The sequence below is a fragment of the Crinia signifera genome, chromosome 1 (genome assembly GCF_055691185.1).
Source record: "Crinia signifera chromosome 1, ASM5569118v1, whole genome shotgun sequence".
Lineage (NCBI taxonomy): Eukaryota > Metazoa > Chordata > Amphibia > Anura > Myobatrachidae > Crinia > Crinia signifera.
The window spans coordinates 371,820,997-371,842,642 of NC_139217.1; the positions used below are offsets into that span (position 1 = coordinate 371,820,997).

Sequence of the window (21,646 nt, forward strand, 5' to 3'; positions counted from 1 at the left end):
TCCTAAGCTTCTATGTGCTGCTTCAGCTACTGCCCATAGAAGCCAAATTACGGTCCAGGTACCTGTACAATCCAGATGACAGGAACCGGGACCAGCGTATTCACAGTATCTGCTTCGGTACTGCGCATGCGCATACCCAAGGTTCTATCAGCTGCTTTGGCTGCAGCCCATAGAAACCAAAGAGGGAGCCTGAAAGGAGGGAACACCTCTAAATGGGACTGATTTGGTTGACTGGCAGGGCGGACTCCCAACAGAAAGTCACTGCCAGCCACATTAGCGGTAGAGTGGGTCCTGAAATTCACCATTCTCCTTTAAACATATAGTATGGCCACAATAAGGAATTAGCTTTCATGACTATTTATCTTGGTTGATGTGGCTGGGCTGCTTTGGGGCACCATATTGTAACACTTAATCTAGCATTTTATTAGCGCCTATTACTGTTTTCCTAGTGTTAGTGGTCCACTAAATGAGGTCACCTGGTCGCTGTTGGTGGGTCCATAATCTTGGCCAACATTATGCTAAGCACCTAAAATTGACTCTATATCATACTGCTGTTAATTGGTCATAAAGTGTAATACATTGAGAAACTTTCAAACCAAATAATGTCAAGCCTGTTTATTGAGCACAGAAAGTAGTTAAATAGGTCGAAAAAATGCACAGGTCCATCAAGTGTTGCATTGATCCAGATGAAGGCAAAATCAAACACACATGGGGAAATATACTAAGATGGGAGTTCTATTTCACAATGGATGTTGCTATGGGCAACCAATCAGAATTGACTTATTTATCACCTTCTAGAAAATAATAGATAGTATCTGATTGGTTGGCAATAACAACATCCCATGTGAAATAGAACTCCCATCTTAGTCAATTTCCCCCACAGTATGACCGCTGTCAAGTTACCCTCGAAGGGATGAAAAAGTGCCTCACTTTCCATGATATGCTCATGCTGAACTAGAACTTCATTCTTTCCCAATTTGTGGCCCTTGTTCTCTGTCTGACAGCTACAGTACCTGCCCTTGCTTTTTGAACAGATGCATAGTTACATAGTAGGAAGGGCTGAAAAAAAGACTTGCGTCCATCTAGTTCAACCTGGTATAGATATTGCTCCTTAGAAATATATTTTGTTAAAACAAAAGTTCTAATGTATTTGCATGCCTGTAAGCAGAAGCACGCTGTGAGCGACTTACCATACATTTGCATCTGTGACATGCCTTTTTTTATTACTAGATCAGGTGCAGTTTTATGATGGAATTGAAAGGACAGGATTTCTTCATATTTTCTGTTTCACATAGCCACCCGCCCTTCGAGGCCCCAGTTACTACTCATGAATTGATTGAGCACCTTGATTTGTATTTATGTTTATTTGCAAAGCATTTATTTATTGCTAATGCTTTATTTAAAATTGGTCTCATGATGGATCTTTTATATTATGTTTTCATTCAACAATTCAGTGGAAAACAGAGAAGTAGCCACATGCATTATGAAAGAGCTATGCTCGCCCTAATCCTAAATCCACTGCAGTCATGTCTAAAAAAAGGTGCCTTCATTGAACAGATATCCAGTGCTCAGGTCGCCCATAGAGCGTATAATGTACATTTCAGCATATCACAGCCAGGGGAAGCACTTTCCTGCTCTTAGGTATGGTTCTGCTTAATCAGATACGCCTCCCATACACCGCAAATAGGCTGCTTGCTAGGAAACCTCATTACCACCGAAGCTGATCATGGCATAATGAGGTTTTTTCGTCAGGAGCAGAACTTATTCCCAAACAAGCTCTACATATACAGGGTGACTGTGAATTTAAGTACAGTATCAAAAGCTTCTACATCGCATAGATCTGATGAGTTTCCTAATGTGTTCTGATCCCAAGTGATCAGGCAAAATGACTCTCGGAATTAGGGAGAGCGAGAAACCAGCAAGTTGATGTTTATTTTCCAGTGCTACTGTGATACAATGGAATCTGCTTTGACTAATGTAATGCATTTGTAAGCAGGATATTAGCTAACAAGACTAAAGCCACAAGACCTTATTGTTTCAGTAAGAGAATACTTTTGTGGTTCTGCTATAACAAGTCCAAAGCTGAAATAGGCTGGGACAACAATGATGCTAATGTTTAATATATTGTGCAGACAGCACTTGGAACATTCTACACCCCAACCATTGCTTTTACATACATTGCTTTCTCTTTTATGGCAGTAATATTTAATGTTGATCTAACCCATGTAGGATACGGACTGGAACATATAAGCTGCAATGAATGATCATAGGATAGAGATGGACATCTTGGGCCAAATGTAATCAATTACATGTGCTGAGCGGACACTGCAGACAGCGGTGGCCGAATTAATTTTTTTTTTCCAAAAGATAGGCCAGCCGCTTATTGGCGGAGAGTGCACTCACAGGGCGCTCAGTGCAGCCCAGACCCCGGCATTGCCCAGGTTTTTTCTTATTCTCCTTCCCCCGCAGCTCCCCAGGAATTTACAAGGAATATATCGCATGCCATTTATCCCATGTAACAAAATGGCACATCAAGTGCCAAACTGTTAGTGAGCTCTCCCTGGGAGAAAGGGGTCCTTCAGACAAATCTGCCTAATGTATGGGGGCCTTAAGCCTGATTTTTGAACATGTAAAATGTTATTGATCAAAACATTTAAAAAGTAGCAACAATCTTTGTGTTATAAACAGCATTAAAAGAGAAAAGCGTAGGATACCTGAACACTCACAACACTTCCTCTGCGGCTGCTGTTCTGACTCTCGGACACAGTCTGATTGCTGTAACATAAGGCATCAAATCCCAGAATACCTCCGACACAGTCACCGACTACACACACCTGGAAACAGAGATGGGCTTCAGATTGAATAGTGTCAAGGTGTTCAGATGGCTTTAAATCCTTAAAAATAAGAGACTGGTGAGTATCTCCTATCAGTCATCAAACAGCAGACGACAATCTTGTGAAATGTCCCTCAAAATAATCTTCCCATTTTCTTTATATTGCTGGAACAAGGTTATGATATAAGATATCATAATGGATTTGAGCAAAACATCAAAACCACATGCTACAGTATATTTTCCATATGACATATTAGCACCATTTGTTTGGTGACTTCACCTTGATAGAAGATTTTATGGTACTCTTTACCTAGCACGGCGCCCACGATGTCCATCGCGGTCATCGGGGGTAAAAAATCGCGGCCATCGCATGCACTAAAAAAACGGTGCCCGCGATTTCCCATAGGGATCAATGTTAAAAGTGTGATTGGACGCGATTTTACTGTTCAATGCCCGCGATTTTTCCATAGGAAACAATGTTAAATGGGCCACAGAGCCCTAATAGTCCCCCTGAAGTCTGAAATGGCCCCACAATTGTCAACGCCACCCCACGATCAACGTGAACCCGAAGCGTGGCGAGCGCAGCGAGCCCGCGCGGGGCGGCGGTACGCGTCCTCCGACCTTTTCATACCCCCACTATCCACGTCGGCGTGGAGTTGAGAATAGAATAGTGTGGCGAGCGCAGCGAGCCACCGACCCCGAAGCGTGGCGATCGCAGCGAGCCCCGCGAGGGGACGCGGATACCTGTGAAGCCCGCGAAGGGACGCATTTACCTGTGAAGGTATCCGCGTCCGCTCGCCACGCTTCGGGCTCGGTGGCTCGCTGCGCTCGCCACACTATTCTATTCTCAACTCCACGCCGACGTGGATAGTGGGGGTATGAAAAGGTCGTAGGACGCGTACCGCCGCCCCTCGCGGGCTCGCTGCGCTCGCCACGCTTCGGGTTGACGTTGATCGTGGGGTGGCGTTAACAATTGTGGGGGCCATTTCAGACTTCAGGGGGACTCTTTGGGCTCTGTGGCCCATTTAACATTGTTTCCTATGGAAAAATCGCGGGCATTGAGGCATTGAACAGTAAAATCGCGTCCAATCACACTTTTAACATTGTTCCCTATGGGAAATCGCGGGCATCGCATCGCACCCGCGATGGGCGCCGTGCTAGGTAAGGAGTACCGATTTTATTTTATCCCTTTAAGTGCCAACATCTCTGTGAGATAGGCTCAAAATTCTTGTGTCACTCACATTTATTATATAAATTCAAATAAATAATGTTGAGGAAATTATATTTCCTATGTAAGGTAAATATTACAGATCATTATGATGAATACAAAAATGTTTGTAAGGCAATTTTCACACCTATTTTGACAAATTCACTTGGCACTCAAAGGGTTCAGGCATTTTGTGATGTTCCCAAGTATGCAGTTACTCAGTGCCTGAGATATCATATTCTGATTTATTAGTTTAGGATTTAAATCTAACAGATATTTTGATAGCAATTGTATTGATAACTACTTCCATCTTTCTTTTTTTTTTTCTCTTAAAGATATAGTGATTGCAAATGATTTTCTGCTGCTTGAAAGAATCTTTGTTGGCAAAGCAAAAAAAGGACTAGGTTTCCTACAAACACCGGTAATGCTTGGCCCTCAGCCCTATGTCACAGCGGTTCTCTACACAAGTACACTAATCGGTAACTATAAAGTGTACTTCAGAAAAGTATTTATTACCATTATTTATATAGCACACACATGTTCTGCAGCGCTTTACAGAGAATATTTTTGAACATGGTATACGGTCACTAGGTCGACATGAGGAAGGTCAACATGCGTTGTGCTGCAGCGATTGGTCTGTTCTGGTTTTAAAAAGCTGCATTTGCCCTGAGCTCTGGGCCAGTTATAGTTTTCCCAGCCTTGACTGTAGTTCTGTAGCTTACCTGAGTCCTGTAACCTGTTCCTGTGCCGATACCTGTACCTGATTTATTATCCTGATAAAGCAGTGAGTTACATCCATCCTGCCTCCATTTGTCTTTTACTCCAGCAAGTATATTTCAATTAGTCTTGCAGTCCACTGGGACTCCTAACAATGATTCAGGACTGAGCAACTTTTCCGCTTAACCTTTGTATACCTGTATCTTGCTAAGTAGAAGCAGGACACTCGGCATTGGGGACCTATTGTATAATAAATACTCATCACTCAACCATCTGGCATCTACTGTGGCCTCAATGTAAGATGATCGGGTAGAGTCAAAATAGAGAATATTGACGAGGTCTGAAGCATTTAGGGCATAACAATATACAGAATAGGTAAAGTACTAAGCCAATTAGAACAGACATTTATTAGGCAAAACTGTAAAGCCCAGTTTATTCTGTCCTTAAAAATAAAGCAAAATAAAAAAACTATTCACTTATATAGACACTAAAAAGAATAATGACCATCTTCCCTCACTTACCTGCCCAGTGAAGGACATGCCCTCTTGTGACTTGATGAAATCAGCAAACACCTGGTTGGCACGGTGAATAACCATTGCTACGGCGTCCAGATACTGTGGGGATGACGTGGCCAGCAGTGGCAGGGCTGCTAGGGGAATGTGGTCCTGGCTGTTAGACAAACAGCCTTCATCATAACTGTATGGACTCAAGCTGCAGACAAAAAAAAAAAAAAAGAGAGAGATTTACAAACAGTGTTTTATGTCACCCCCTGTCACCAAAAGTATGTGTACTAATGTTGTATTGTGGAACAAAATATTTAATATTTATTATACATTTTACACAGCACTGTGATCAGACTTGTTAAGTTACCATGTTCTTGTACATTCAAGCTTACTATCTCTTCTCTGAATTTAGGTTTCCAGGACGAAAATGACTTGTCTAAGACCACAAGAAGTATACATTTCGGGTCAGATTCAATTACCAGTGGTGTTTATAGCACAGGTAAAGCTCAGTGTTTAACCCCTGGAGCTATTTAATAGTTAAAGGGCCTGCACATGTAGCGACTGTACTAAGTGATCAGAGCGATACTAGATCATTCTGCCATTCTGTTCAATTAAAATGCTCACTCAGCGCACAATACACTAATTGGGTATCCATGTGCCCAGGTGTCGACAGTGACACCCTTATGTTACCTTTTCCGCGTCAAATTTTTGCTTGTGTTGACCCTTTTAAAGGGTCAATCTTTTGGTGTCAACCCATTGATTGTGGACCCTGTGATCCATACCAACCACTCTGTATCTAACTCTGAGGCTTGATGCTCTTGATGTCTGGAGAAAATAAAAACAATACTAATAAAGCATTTGCCATTGCTACCACAGCTGCTACCAATGATAATATTTTAGAATTGACATAAAAAAGGTGCTATATAATACTTATAAGGCTATCAGCTGCCAAAAATAACATATGTTTATTATATTAGGAAAATGTTTGGTTTAAGCCTATTTAGGTAATCCTAACAATCAGTATGGGTATGACATATGATTTCACTTCAACTGTGAAACAAAATCTACAATATGCCATAATAATAACACACTTTCCTTGAATTTACTGTTTGTATATGCTCTGTGTCTGAGTAAAATTATTTTATAGAAATCCATAAAGTGCTCAGTGCTAACAAACTGCTCAGCCATTTAATTTGGACCCTATTGTTTGTGTATTGTGGCATACCTTCTACTTTTGGTAGCGCTCTTAAGACACAGTGCACTAATGACATAAAAACAGCTGTCCATTGTAGTGGTCTCTATGCATTAAAGTGTTAATTCTGGAAAATGCATTGTTGACGGAGTGAGGTAACAATCAAAATGGCGGCTTATTGTGACCGCAAAATCAATTCTTTCACCCTATACACCCATAGTGGTGTGCTGAAAAGTGAACGATGTTGCTCTACTGCAAAGTCCGATTGCACAATCCCACAACATAATGGCATATTGCTCTGCAATGTATGGTCCAAATTCCCACCTTTCAGCACCAAGCAATTTACATGTTTGTTTAGTAAAATGTTAATATATGAAAGCAATTCAACTGCACACAATGTGCGACTCCGGTTATCACTGAGTCGTGGTAAAGCAACATTGTCACCTAGATGGGTGCTAGGTAAAAGGAAAAAAATTGGGGTGACAATGGGCAGCCAATAGGAGCATTCCCACAACTTTCAGATGGTTAATTACCAGCATCGCTTAGAAATTAATTGCCCCCATGAAGCCATTTTGTACTGCTTAGATATAAATAATATCGGCATTGATGACCAATGAAACTGCAGCGAGTTCTCTCCACAGTGACAGCATCCTCTTTTGTGTATAAGCCACAATACACTCTACTCCACCATTATTATGAGGCATAATTTTAGGTTTTTACCCCTTTTCCACTAGCAACCTGGGTCAGACCCAGTAATTTGTACCCAGAATGATACCGGGTTGGACCTGGGTTTAAGACACATTTCCACTACAATGCTACCCAGTAAATAGCTGGATTAGCCCCGTTTACACTTAACTTGGGTAAGGCCTGTTTTTCCCTATAGATAACATAAGAAAAGGCCTTTTTAAAGGGCTTTACCAAAGGGGAGGTCATAAAACAAGGCCACCATTACCCAAAAGGGTCACCATTAAACAAGACATTTTCTGATTAAAGAATAGACCAGAAATATTTATTAGAAAAAGTTTAGCTTTTATTTTAGTCCCAAATATTCAATTTGAAACCTTTTCAAATGTGTCTTCACACACGACACGTAAAACTATTGTGGAAACTGTTTGCAGTATACCTCAGCCATTGGTGTACCTAGACATGTAAAAAGTGCACATAAACATGTACAGAATGCACAGAAAAATACCCCAGAACCTCCAATCAGCTCTGTTTTTCAAATATACCGGGTTGGGAGCATTTCCACTAACCCTGAACCCAGGTGCAAACCGGTTGCTACCCCATTCATTACCTGGGTAGGATTGCCAGGGAATCCAAACCGAGTTATTTGACAGGGAGCATTTCCACTAGTAGAAAAACCCGGGTAGATGCGCGTCCTGTGGAGATTACCAGGTTATTTCTGCTAGTGGAAAAGGGCATTATTTGTCAGGAAGGACTACAGCCCTATACATTCTACAGTGAGTGATATCGTTAACGATTCCTGATGAATTCCCAGGCAAACAATATAGTGAACGATATCATTCAGTGATGTTATCCTGTCCCTGCTCCGTACATGCAGTTATGTAGGATATAGTCAAATTGAGGTGCATGTAGAGACGATGGAGGACATCATTAGGGACCCAGGAAGCCAGCATCGTTAACGATATTGAGTGTATACACTAAGCAATATTACAAACTATATCGCTCAAAAGGGCCACAATTTGCGATATCGTTTCCAATACTGCTTCATGTGTATGAGGTTTAAGTGTCTGTAGCACATGATTATACCTTTAAAACAGTGAGCACACATAAAAACCATTTGAACACAAAACTACAATTTTCAAAAATGTAGTAGTTAGGCCAAAGACATCGGAGGGAAAGTAGTGGGAACAAAGTCTAGAGGCAAAATACTAGAGAAGGAAAACTATCGGAGACTTACTTGGATACCAATGAAAATGCTTCTGAGCAGATAGCTGGGCAGGGAACAAGCCTAACGGCAATGTGTCCTAATGCTGCTGGGTAATGAACCCTCATTACAGTGTCAAACACAGACTTGATGGTATTGACGTCACCCTGCTTGGAATTCTGATCTCCACTGCCTGTATCCAGGATATTACCCCCATGAAGCACCAGGATTAGTACATGGACTTTACACGGCTGCAGAGAAGCTTGTGCCGATTCATCCTGCATTAAGCATAAGCATAGTTACAAAACAGGTCCATATATAGAAAAATGTTCCCAGCTGTGACAGGTATTGACTTACATCATTAATATTTAATACAACAGATGGCATGCAACCATTAAGATACCTAATCCAAATAAATATTTCCAAAGAATATGTTAAGTGCAAGGAACAAAACAACCAGTGATGGATTTTTACCTAGGGACCCCTAGTAAAAGTCCATCACCACAGTGGCAATGAATTCCTGGATATTTGTGCCCCTGGGAATGCCAGTCAGGACTGCAATTAGTAGAGTGAGCACTTTCAATAATGAGCCACTCCACTTCTGTGGGCAGGGCCATTTCTAAATATGTAATATTTGCTTGCGCCAAAAAAGGGGCGTAACCTCGCTGAAGAGGGAGTGACCTTGCAGGAAAAGACTACTTTTCCCAAACAGTAATGCAACTTGCACCATTTTATGCTCCACACTGTAATGCCCACTGCACCATATTATGCCCCACAGTAATGCAACTTGCACCATATTATTCCATAAACAGTTATGCCCCTTGCACTATATTATACCTCACACAGAAATACAACTTGACCAAATTATTCCCCACACAGTAATGACCTCTTGCACCATATTATACACCACACAGTAATGCAACTTGCACCATTTTATCCTCCACACAGTAATTCCCATTGCACCATATTATGCGCCCATAGTAATGCCACTTGCACCATAGTATGCCCCACAACATAATGCCCATTGCACCATATTATGCCCCACAACATAATGCCCATTGCATCATATTATGCCCCATGCACCATATTAGGTCACGTACAAAGAAACGGAAAAAGGGGCTGCACAGACAAATATTTAAATATTCATTATGAAGGCCAACATGACTGAATGAGAGTGCTTGCTTAAGCTGAATTTTTATGGTTCTAAAGACAAGGCAAACTAGATAAAAAAAATATATATATATATAATTATATGTTGGCATCAGCAAGTGTGGTATGCACTTGCCAATGCCGGCTCCCCTGACACAATGTTGTGCTGTGTACACATCATATAGTGTATACCAAACATTAGGCTGAGCTCCTGGGGAATAAAGGTAGGATCTGTTAATGCTACGAACTACAGTATTCTGGACCCTGTGCATTCATTTTATAAATAGTTTGTCTTTTTTTTATTTTATTTTTGACTTCAAAGATTATAAGGAGAAAAAAAGTAAAAATGTATTTATTTTGTAAAGCCAAATATCTACTTCCCACTCTACTACTGTAATGTTGCCATCCAGCCTGAAGGCCTTGAGATTTCAAAGCTTGTTTTAGCTTGTAGAAAAATGCTCTCCACACTATTAAATGCTTTATAAATTCCAACAACCTAAACAGTAATTTAAGAGACTGTTGTGTATACACAAAAAAAGTTCTGCTCTAAGGGTTCATAGAAATGTTAAACATAAAATTAAATGATAATTAAACAATTGTGTTTCTCCTTTTGGAGCATATGCTGCATTACTGATTCAACCTGCTGTATAAGGAGTATAATAGATACAAAAGGAGGTGTTTTACACACAGCGCTAAATGTATAACCTCAAAAATAAAGATAAATATCACCATTTGTTTCCAACTGATTTCTTAGATGGGGGACTCAATCAGGGTGACTTGGTGACCTAAAATGATGTCCACCAAACCTCACAATTTATGTGGGTAGGTGGAAATAAAAAAACAGAATATAGTGCAAATTATCCTTTGGTAGACAAAATGTTTAATATCAGTCCGCACTTACACAGCAAAGACTTAAACAGCATAAGGTATCAATCCCAAGGCAAAACTGCTTGGGATTGATACCTTATGCTGTTTAAGTCTTTGCTGTGTAAGTGCGGACTGATATTAAAATATTTTGTATACCAAAGGATAATTTGCACTATATTCTGTTTGTTTATTTCCACCTACCCACATAAATTGTGAGGTTTGGTGGACATCATTTTAGGTCACCAAGTCACCCTGATTGAGTCCCCATCTAAGAAATCAGTTGGAAACAAATGGTGATATTTATCTTTATCTTTGAGGTTATACATTGAGAGCTGTGTGTGAAACACCTCCTTTTGTATCTATTGTATCCTTGTTGTGGGTATATTCTGGTTGTTATACCTCTTGGTGTAATCACACTAGCTGAACATTGTTTTAATTGCGCACCACTGTTGGTACTCTCCTATTTCTGCATTTGTATAAGGAGTATAGAAACCGTCACCGTGATTACTTTACTTAAGTTTAACTGGTCTAGGGGAAACCGGATAATCATTACCAATTGTGAATTAAAGGTTCCTACAGATGTTAACTAAATTAGATACCACCCCCCAAACGAACTGAGTAAAATAACGTGGTATCAATGTTTAAATCACATTATTTTAAGAAGAAATGTAAATAAATACAAACATATTAAGGTGAAAATACAATTAGCCACAAGAACCCCTTTCGCAATAAAAATTTTGTTTTTATCGTGAACCTTTATAAGCGCGCAATAATTTACTGGCAATAATTCTCAGTATGATTAGCACATAGTACACTCCACCACCTCTGAGCAGGTGATACATTTGGTGAAACTTTTAAAGTAAAAATGTCAGGATCTGCTTCAAAATCACTGGAATACCTCCCCAAATCACTAATTAGGCACTTTTCATTGGCTAATAACACGTTATTTTTGGAGTAAAAAACTGCAAAGTGATGAAAACTGTGGCACAAGATATGGGACAAATATATTGGAGTGCTCTATGGTCGGTATTCAATGCCGCTGGCGAGGGGGTGTCTGCGGCGAAGACGGCTTGTTTTTGGTGAGGATCCTCACCGTTTAACACCTGCGCCGGCCGCTCGCCCTATTTGACGTTCCAGGGGACTCTAGGTTTGCCGCTAACGCACCGAGCCCACTGGGGTTTCAAGGGGTCAGTTGAAGACTGACCAGTGACCATTGACAGCAAGCTATCAGCACTGCTCGCTGTCACAGCTCGCCAAAGAGCATTGAATACCACCCTATGAGTGGGACAAGTGTTTTTAGGCTTGCAGGTGTGAGTAATAATGTTTTTAAAGTGGCTTAATATGACAAAAGTATTTACCCTGCCTAGATTATATATACAAAGTCTAAAATGATCATCTTTAACATTACCTAGCTTGATAAACTGAGTCAAAAGTAACAAATAACACCCATTCCAGATGGTAAAGTCATTATTTAACAAAATAGTAGGAAAATATGAAGAAGCTATTGCATTCATATCAATAAATAAGTACATTTCAGCCATGTGCTGGTAATCACATTCACCATGATTGACGGATTAATGGATAAATAGAGAGAGAGAGAGAGAAAAAGAGAGAGAGAGAGTGAGTGTGTGTCTGTCTCCTGCACCATTTAGCATTCCAAGGAGGAGAGGCACCTGTGAATGTATCAGAGAAGCTATTGTTGCTGCTCATCAGTCTGGAAAAAGTAACAAGACTATTTCCAAACAATGGGGGTTATTCTAGTTCACTCTTTCTGACAAATGCCTTCTTAGATGGACAAAACCAAGTGCACTGCAGGTGGGGCAGCTGTAAAATGTGCAGAGAGAATTAGATTTGGTTGGGGTTTTACTTCAAAGTGAGATCTATTTTGCAGTGTAAAAATAAAGCAGCCAGTATTTACCCTGCACAGAAACAAAATAACTCACCCAAATCGAATTTTCTGCGCATTTTACATCTGCCCCACCTGCAGTGCACATGGTTTTGTCTATCTAAGAAGGAAATTGCCAGAAAGAGTGAACTAGAATAACCCCCAATGTTTACATAGTTCTACAACAGTGATTTACCTGCTTTGGTAACTATGACATCTTATAACTACGTCAGAAAAAGGACAAAAAAGAAATGGATTTTATTAAAGGAAAGATCCATCTCTCCAAACAAAGAAACCACACTGCAATATAGTTTCACTTTGCCAAATTAAATTTAAATGAAACATATGATATTATCCTGGCACAAAATCCACTGAACAGACATTTCCAGGAGGTCTAAAAGCCTTAAATACTATGCAAAACTAGAGAAAGAGATTACTATTACTACTGCTACTTGTAGTTCTAAAGGCTAATGACTTATGTGGTCTACGTACTTGTGTTTCCCACAGACTTATTGTTTTCTTAATTAAATAAGTACACTGTAAATATATCATGTGTTATTTGATTTAGATTTAAATAAGATTTATCAAGCATTAGCCTAATGCTGTGGTTCCCAAACTTTCTTGACTCATAGTACCCTAGATCATAAAAAAAATCCATGGCCCCCTAGGATGAAAGTTTTTTGGGGGGTCACACAAAATATTACAAGTAAATTGTGTCTACCTGTCATTCTTAGGTTCAGTTATGTGGTGGTGCTGTGCTTCTGATAGTCACTAGCACTGATTTCACCTATTTATTTGGCCACAAACAATTTGATTCAATCCTGGACCACCAACTCAAGGCACCCCTGCAAAGGCCTCGTGGCACCCCAGGGTGTCTAGGCACACAGTTTTGGAACCTCTGCCCTAGGGGATTGTAAATTTTGCCCTGATATGTTTTGATAGATAGATCGGTTGCGAAGTGCCATTTGCTCTGTAAATTTGCATTTTGCAGTCCAATCTAAAACTATAACCAGATAGACCTTATCCCCTTTTTTTAAGGTCAGAATGTTGGGACTGTGCAGAACCCCTTGGAAACTTCAATGACTAACTAGGCACTTGGAAGTTTTATACTGGCTAGATTAGTCAAAAAGTTGCATGTCATTTTATAAATCATTTAACTTTGACATTTTTTATTTTAAAGCCACCTCAAAATATCGCTAAGGCATCTTTTGTCATTTTTTTTGTGGGGGTGGGGCATATTTGTTTATTCATAGAAAAGTAAATAAAATAATAGCTTTTTACAATTATTTTTCATTTTTTTCTAAATAAATGCCTAAACTAGCCATTTGAAAATCTCAAATACTTTTCTTATGGCTGCTACCAGCCTTCTATATGAATCTGCTAAAAAAAGGTCCAGGAAGGTCACCTCATTTTTTTCATGCACTTCATGCATATGACTGACAATTTGTCAATCAAAGGGTTCAAGGAGATAACTTAATAAACAGGCCTAGATGGAACTAATTTTCATTATTTTAGCAATACATCCAGTATAACCTCTTGTAGCAGATAATTCCATCATGTTCTCCAAAAAAAAAAAAAAAAACCTGAGAATTTATTCCCAACAGTAGAGATATTTCTTTTAGCATTTTTAAAATCTAGCTTTTTGACTAAATCAAAATGTTTTTTTAAAAAAATTACATTTTTAATTGTAATTGAAACATAATGCTGTATTACATGTCAAATAAAAGCCCGTCAAAGGAAGTTTAAAATGAGCCAGCTCAATAATGTGAGCTGCAAATGAAAAATAGAATATTTTTCCTAAAAAAAAATATCAACTTTAAAAGCATCTAACTTCAAAACCAGTGCACAGATCACCCACGGCATCAATTAATATACCGAACGTCTTTATAATATGAAATGGTCAGTTCGAAACCCTGTGTTGATCTGGTATGGAATAACCCGAAGATACAAGATAGACTGTTCCCTAATAAGAAGGAACTAAATAACTAAAATCACAATATCCTACATGTCTAATCTCCGTTATGAGACAGTCGCCCTCACACAGAATAACATACATCACTTTATATTAACAGGTTGAGAAACTAGACAGGAGCAGTTCTGCAAAAAGGCAGATCTTCTGGGTTTTTTTTTTTCCTGCAGCTAAATGATAAATCAAAGTCCAAACAGTTAAAGTTTCCTGTGCACAAAAAGGATGATGTGTTTATACGGGCTACAATCTGTAATTTACAAGAACATGGATAGCAACAGATAAGAAATTTGCTGCCATGAAGAAATACATCTGTTCTGTAGAAATAGAGAAACTGACAGCACAAAGAGTTTTCTTGGCCACTTTTCTCTGCTAATGACCGTCAGTGACTGTAATATAGTCATGCTTCTGTTTAATATCTTTCTATTGATAGCATAAAATATAAGCATACAATATAAAAAAAATAACTATTGTGTGCTCTGATGCTGTTTTATGATAGAGTGTATATTACAAAGATAGCAGATTTTAATGCTCAAAGTTGGGTTTGCGGAGGACAAGGAAGTTGTGGAAAAAAATTAACAACAGAAAAACAATCTTTCAGGGTGCAGTCAGCTCATGACCAAGCATATTATACACACAAATGGTATGTGACAGCAGAGTACTGTACATAAAGAATAAAATGCATCTGCGAGGCACGGGAGAAGTAATCAGGTTCATACCCCTTTCACATTGCACAAATAACCTGGGTCGACATGCAGTGTGAAAGGGCCTTTTAAAATTAGCCAGGTCCAGCAACCCGGCATTCCGACCTGTGTTAAAAGAAGGGTTAATCCCAGGTCAGACTCGGATTGCTGTGCAGTGTGAACGGTTAACCCCCGGTCCTGTTCACATTGTAGGGAGGAAGCAGCTGCCTCTGTCACGCACTGCTTCCCCCTGACACCTCATTGCCATGTTGCATATTGTAAACTTGGGTTGAGGTGGAGGAGGGGGGCCCACATTATATTTTTTCACCTGGAATCACCACACACATGTTCCACCACTGAAGGGAGGGGTCAATGTTGTGTCTTAAATATTATCAAATAAGTATATTACATAAAATAGGTATGTTACAAAAAATATAATTTCTGACCCTGTGCAGTTTTAACTGGATTTACTGGAAGACTATTGTATGCATCAGTGTAATAAGCTTTCCTAACTTCATTGCTAAAATAGCATGTTTAGAGACATAGGGGTGTATTCAATGCCAGAGGCAGTGCGGTCTGCTCGCTGTCACCGCTCGTCCAATCAGTATTCAACTGACCCCCAGCATACGCCGATTCCCCCTCGCTCCATTTTTGGAGCGAGGGGGAATCGGCGTATGCGGCCGCAGAAGCAGCAAGACTCGCGGCTAAATGCAGCGATCCCCGCCGTTTAACCCCCTCACCGGCCACATTGAATACGGGCCATGGAATGAGAAGTACAGATAATTTAGGCAGTTAGGAAGGAGAATCCGTGTAATACTGATGGGTGATGTACACAGGAGTGGCAGCCTCATTTTGTATTGATTAGAGATAAGCTAGGTCTCTCAGGGGCAGATTTATTAAGCTTGGAGAAGAGATAAACTGGAGATAAAGCTGAGAAAAGGTAAAAGGAGATAAAGCACCAGCCAATCAGCTGTGTTTGAAAAAGACAGTTGGGAGTTGATTGGCTGGTGCATTATCTCCTTTTACCTTTTCTCCGCTTTATCTCCAGTTTATCTCTTCTCCAAGCTTAATAAATCTGCCCCTCAATGTGAGGACAGAGAGAATGTATTACAGATATAAAAAAAATCTACCTGAAATAACAGAAGGGTGTATTCTTATTTACATATGTCCATCATGCAGCAGGTTACCATGTTAGAGAAGGCAGACAGTGACTCACAGGCTTGCTTTGCACAAAAGCACTGTGTGGATTGGTAGTCACACGCAGAGGCAAGGCCAGTGATGTCAGCAGCACAAATCACTGTGACCGGCATCAGATCTCATTAGAGCACTATGGGAAGCGAATACAACATAGCTTTCTTTTTAAAAGAGCTGCAGTGGAATTTCAGGGTAACACTGAACAGGGAACTTTACCTTCAATGTTCAATCTTCACTTTTAGATGTTTAGTAATCCTTTTTAAGGTAATTATTGTATATTGTGACAGTATCTCAGCAGGACCTCTATCTCTTGAGATAAACAACAGCACACGGAGCCTCACTCCATCAATCAGGGTGAAACCACTTTGCAACTGGTAACACATGCAAATACGTATATAAAGCCAGTGCTCGTTCACTCCTGCCAGACTTTAGCAGTCCGTAAGTACCAGTACCAGTGTTTGCAAGACATCTTCATCAACTCACCCAGGTTGCAAAGGTCAGTAAAATACAGCCATATTAGGATTATTAATAATGCAAGAACACATCTTGTATGTGACCATAAGCAACGTGATCATAGAAAAATGTGCCCCATTTTATCGTGAAAGCCTGCTAAATTCACCCTATTAAATGTACACAAAAACATGCAGCACACAAGCATGATGCCAGTTAAAAGAACCTATGTTTTTGTGATTTCCCTTGCATTAATAGGCATGCAGCTGTGTTATTGCTTCGGCTCAGCTTAGTACCTGCTCGGTGTTTGCAAACGGAACACACACCAGGTTAGACCTACAGTCACAACATCTTACTGTACTTACTGCCGTCAGCGCTGTGCAACTTGTAATGACATTTGTGACAGTGACAGCTGGAATGCTGGGAATGACTTGTGCATAGAGAAGAGCTGTGTGCCTCTGCACAGAAAAGCATAAACACAACTCAGTCTCCATATTGGTTTGGAAACAAGAAACTGCAGATACAAGCAAAAGAGTGAAAAAGTAAAACAACTACCCTATACAATAAGGTAAATGGTGTTCATCTTCGCAGTGAGTTACATATGTATGTGTGTGTGACCATCACTTAACAAATGTAATCGTTCCCGTTATGAAGAATATCTCAGATCCTGACTGCATCCTGCAAAGCCTACATCCTAGGCAGGATTCTGAAAATGCACATTGTTTACTTTCCTCCAGCAACTGAAGTGTTAATAGGAAAGAGGACTCAGACACAAGATGCATGCAAAATACGATATCCAACTACTCCTCTATAAAGTCCAAGCGTTTATGATAAATGTCCATCTGGCTTTATCAATATAACATTACAAATAACCCATATTAAAGTGAGCCACTGTGTAATCTATACGCAACAATATGCAGAAAGCATTAGGAGAATAGAGAGAAGAGGAGACAGATACAGACGAGGCTGTACTAGCACAGTGCCAGTGATAAACACCAATGACTGCTAGAGAGGGGACTGGTCTTGCAATGCCTGAAACAAGAATAGAGCAGTGCAAATTGCTAGCAGAAATACATATACATCTCAGCTGAACAAATGACTCTGACAAAGTGCTTGGAAGTAGACCAATACAATGGAATATTCCACTTACAGATTAGCATAACTCACCAGGCACACAAGATGGATAAGCACATAAGTGATGACAGTCCATAAAAGGAATATTCTGGTTTAAGGGATTAAGCCCGGCTGCTACATGTTAGATTTATTTTACTGCATTTACACTATTAACTTGCTGTGCTGGAATAGTCATTCATCTGAAGGCTACCGGTATGAATTAGTGGCTGTGTGATTTCAGTGTGTGTGTGTGTGTGTGTGTGTGTGTGTGTGTGTGTGTGTGTGTGTGTGTGTGTGTGTGTGTGTGTGTGTGTGTGTGTGTGTGTGTGTGTATATATGTGAGATCCAAATGAAAGGTGAACAGTGTCTAGGTTGACACCATATGGTCGACATGCACATAATTTTTCAGATTTTACCCTACACCTGAGCTACGATTGGGAACAGTAAAGTGTGCCGAGTGCAGCAGTAGTGGAGGGAGCAAGCCACCTGGCCTGAAGCACTGGAACGTGGTACATTAATTGGGGGTCCACCGGCTCAAGTGTCAACACTGACACCAAAAAATGAATGTATGAATTAGTGGCTGTGTGATTTCAGTGTGTGTGTGTGTGTGTGTGTGTGTGTGTGTATATATGTGAGATCCAAATGAAAGGTGAACAGTGTCTAGGTTGACACCATATGGTCGACATGCACATAATTTTTCAGATTTTACCCTACACCTGAGCTACGATTGGGAACAGTAAAGTGTGCCGAGTGCAGCAGTAGTGGAGGGAGCAAGCCACCTGGCCTGAAGCACTGGAACGTGGTACATTAATTGGGGGTCCACCGGCTCAAGTGTCAACACTGACACCAAAAAATGTATGTATGAATTAGTGGCTGTGTGATTTCAGTGTGTGTGTGTGTGTGTGTGTGTATGTGAGATCCAAATGAAAGGTGAACAGTGTCTAGGTTGACACCATATGGTCGACATGCACATAATTTTTCAGATTTTACCCTACACCTGAGCTACGATTGGGAACAGTAAAGTGTGCCGAGTGCAGCAGTAGTGGAGGGAGCAAGCCACCTGGCCTGAAGCACTGGAACGTGGTACATTAATTGGGGGTCCACCGGCTCAAGTGTCAACACTGACACCAAAAAATGAATGTATGAATTAGTGGCTGTGTGATTTCAGTGTGTGTGTGTGTGTGTGTGTGTGTGTGTGTGTGTGTGTGTGTGTGTGTGTGTGTGTGTGTGTGTGTGTGTGTGTGTGTGTGTGTGTGTGTGAGATCCAAATGAAAGGTGAACAGTGTCTAGGTTGACACCATATGGTCGACATGCACATCATTTTTCAGATTTTACCCTACACCTGAGCTACGATTGGGAACAGTAAAGTGTGCCGAGTGCAGCAGTAGTGGAGGGAGCAAGCCACCTGGCCTGAAGCACTGGAACGTGGTACATTAATTGGGGGTCCACCGGCTCAAGTGTCAACACTGACACCAAAAAAAACCCAAAAAAAAAAACATGTCAACCTTTTAACGTGACAACCTTTTGGGGTCAACCCCATGATCCCCACCCACATACTATATCTATCTATATAAATAAAACATACAATTATTTCATTTCATTGAATGGTCACTTCTGGGGTTGGACCAAAAGTGACGTCATGCGTTCGGCCAGGTGGAATGCATCATTGGACTTGAAATGTAATGGGGCCCGAGGACTGTGTTTCAGGCTCCTGTTCCCTGGTGCAGATGGGTCTGATGCTTAACCCTTTGAGGGCCAAGTCAATTTGTTAAAATTGGAGTGAACATTGCCAAGCAAACATTTCTATTCATCATAATGACCTATAATGTTTACCTTATATAGGAAATAACAGCTTTTTTTTACACAACATTTTTTACTTGAATTTATATAACAAATGTGAGCAATGCTCTGGCATTTCTAGCAGATATTTTGCGCATCTCTCACAGAAATGTTGGCACTCAAAGGGTTAAGCTGGATGGAAATGATAACATCTCTCCTTGATAAATGGTCCACACACTAGATTGACAGCATCACTTGGTATGTTTATCAACAAATTCATTAATTTTATATTTTTTGGCAAGTGCTCTCTTTCACCTTTTGGGAATATATGCAAAGTACAGATGGGTCAGGTCCCATCCTTGCTGGCGGGTCGCCAGAACGTCCGCGCTGGCGACCCGCCAGCAGCCACGCCAGCGAATACACTGAGACGCGCGTGCGTCTCACACGCGTCTCAGTCTCCGTCGCGCTAACCCTGTCCGTCTCCGCCTCAGGGAGACGGACAGGGTTAGGGAGGGGTGCGGGCAGGCGACGGGGACCCCGGGGGAACGGATGGAAGCGCCGTCGGAAGGGGACGCGCGCGCCTCTCGTGCGCGCGCGTCCCCTTCTCACCATCGCCATGGCGCTGGCGGGGGATGGCGGCTGGCGACGCCAGCGCCATCCCCTGCCAAGATGGGACCAGACCCATCTGTATCTATGGAGTACACTACTTGAAGTGTGTCCCTTGATGAGTGAGAGTGCAAACTTATGGTACAACGGGCCCCATAAAGATATCCTGGCCATCCAGACATCTTGTATGTGACCATAAGCAACGTGATCATAGAAAAATGTGCCCCATTTTATCGTGAAAGCCTGCTAAATTCACCCTATTAAATGTACACAAAAACATGCAGCACACAAGCATGATGCCAGTTAAAAGAACCTATGTTTTTGTGATTTCCCTTGCATTAATAGGCATGCAGCTGTGTTATTGCTTCGGCTCAGCTTAGTACCTGCTCGGTGTTTGCAAACGGAACACACACCAGGTTAGACCTACAGTCACAACATCTTACTGTACTTACTGCCGTCAGCGCTGTGCAACTTGTAATGACATTTGTGACAGTGACAGCTGGAATGCTGGGAATGACTTGTGCATAGAGAAGAGCTGTGTGCCTCTGCACAGAAAAGCATAAACACAACTCAGTCTCCATATTGGTTTGGAAACAAGAAACTGCAGATACAAGCAAAAGAGTGAAAAAGTAAAACAACTACCCTATACAATAAGGTAAATGGTGTTCATCTTCGCAGTGAGTTACATATGTATGTGTGTGTGACCATCACTTAACAAATGTAATCGTTCCCGTTATGAAGAATATCTCAGATCCTGACTGCATCCTGCAAAGCCTACATCCTAGGCAGGATTCTGAAAATGCACATTGTTTACTTTCCTCCAGCAACTGAAGTGTTAATAGGAAAGAGGACTCAGACACAAGATGCATGCAAAATACGATATCCAACTACTCCTCTATAAAGTCCAAGCGTTTATGATAAATGTCCATCTGGCTTTATCAATATAACATTACAAATAACCCATATTAAAGTGAGCCACTGTGTAATCTATACGCAACAATATGCAGAAAGCATTAGGAGAATAGAGAGAAGAGGAGACAGATACAGACGAGGCTGTACTAGCACAGTGCCAGTGATAAACACCAATGACTGCTAGAGAGGGGACTGGTCTTGCAATGCCTGAAACAAGAATAGAGCAGTGCAAATTGCTAGCAGAAATACATATACATCTCAGCTGAACAAATGACTCTGACAAAGTGCTTGGAAGTAGACCAATACAATGGAATATTCCACTTACAGATTAGCATAACTCACCAGGCACACAAGATGGATAAGCACATAAGTGATGACAGTCCATAAAAGGAATATTCTGGTTTAAGGGATTAAGCCCGGCTGCTACATGTTAGATTTATTTTACTGCATTTACACTATTAACTTGCTGTGCTGGAATAGTCATTCATCTGAAGGCTACCGGTATGAATTAGTGGCTGTGTGATTTCAGTGTGTGTGTGTGTGTGTGTGTGTGTGTGTGTGTGTGTGTGTGTGTGTGTGTGTGTGTGTGTGTGTGTGTGTGTGTGTGTGTGTGTGTGTATATATGTGAGATCCAAATGAAAGGTGAACAGTGTCTAGGTTGACACCATATGGTCGACATGCACATAATTTTTCAGATTTTAC

The 21,646-nt window shown here is 40.8% G+C and overlaps 1 protein-coding gene across 11 annotated transcripts in view; it reads right to left on the minus strand.

Moving 5' to 3' along the window:
- Nucleotides 1-21,646, minus strand: part of PITPNM2 (phosphatidylinositol transfer protein membrane associated 2) — a 244,342-nt gene that overhangs the window by 36,637 nt on the left and 186,059 nt on the right. For 10 of the 11 annotated variants that reach the window (XM_083151213.1, XM_083151249.1, XM_083151241.1 and 7 more), the window contains 3 exons: nt 8,374-8,618; nt 5,279-5,468; nt 2,715-2,834 (listed from right to left, as the gene is read on the minus strand). In XM_083151213.1, coding sequence (XP_083007339.1) covers nt 2,715-2,834; nt 5,279-5,468; nt 8,374-8,618 — 555 coding nt within the window. The remainder of the gene's footprint in view (nt 1-2,714; nt 2,835-5,278; nt 5,469-8,373; nt 8,619-21,646) is intronic. The other variant, XM_083151232.1, reaches the window with a different exon arrangement.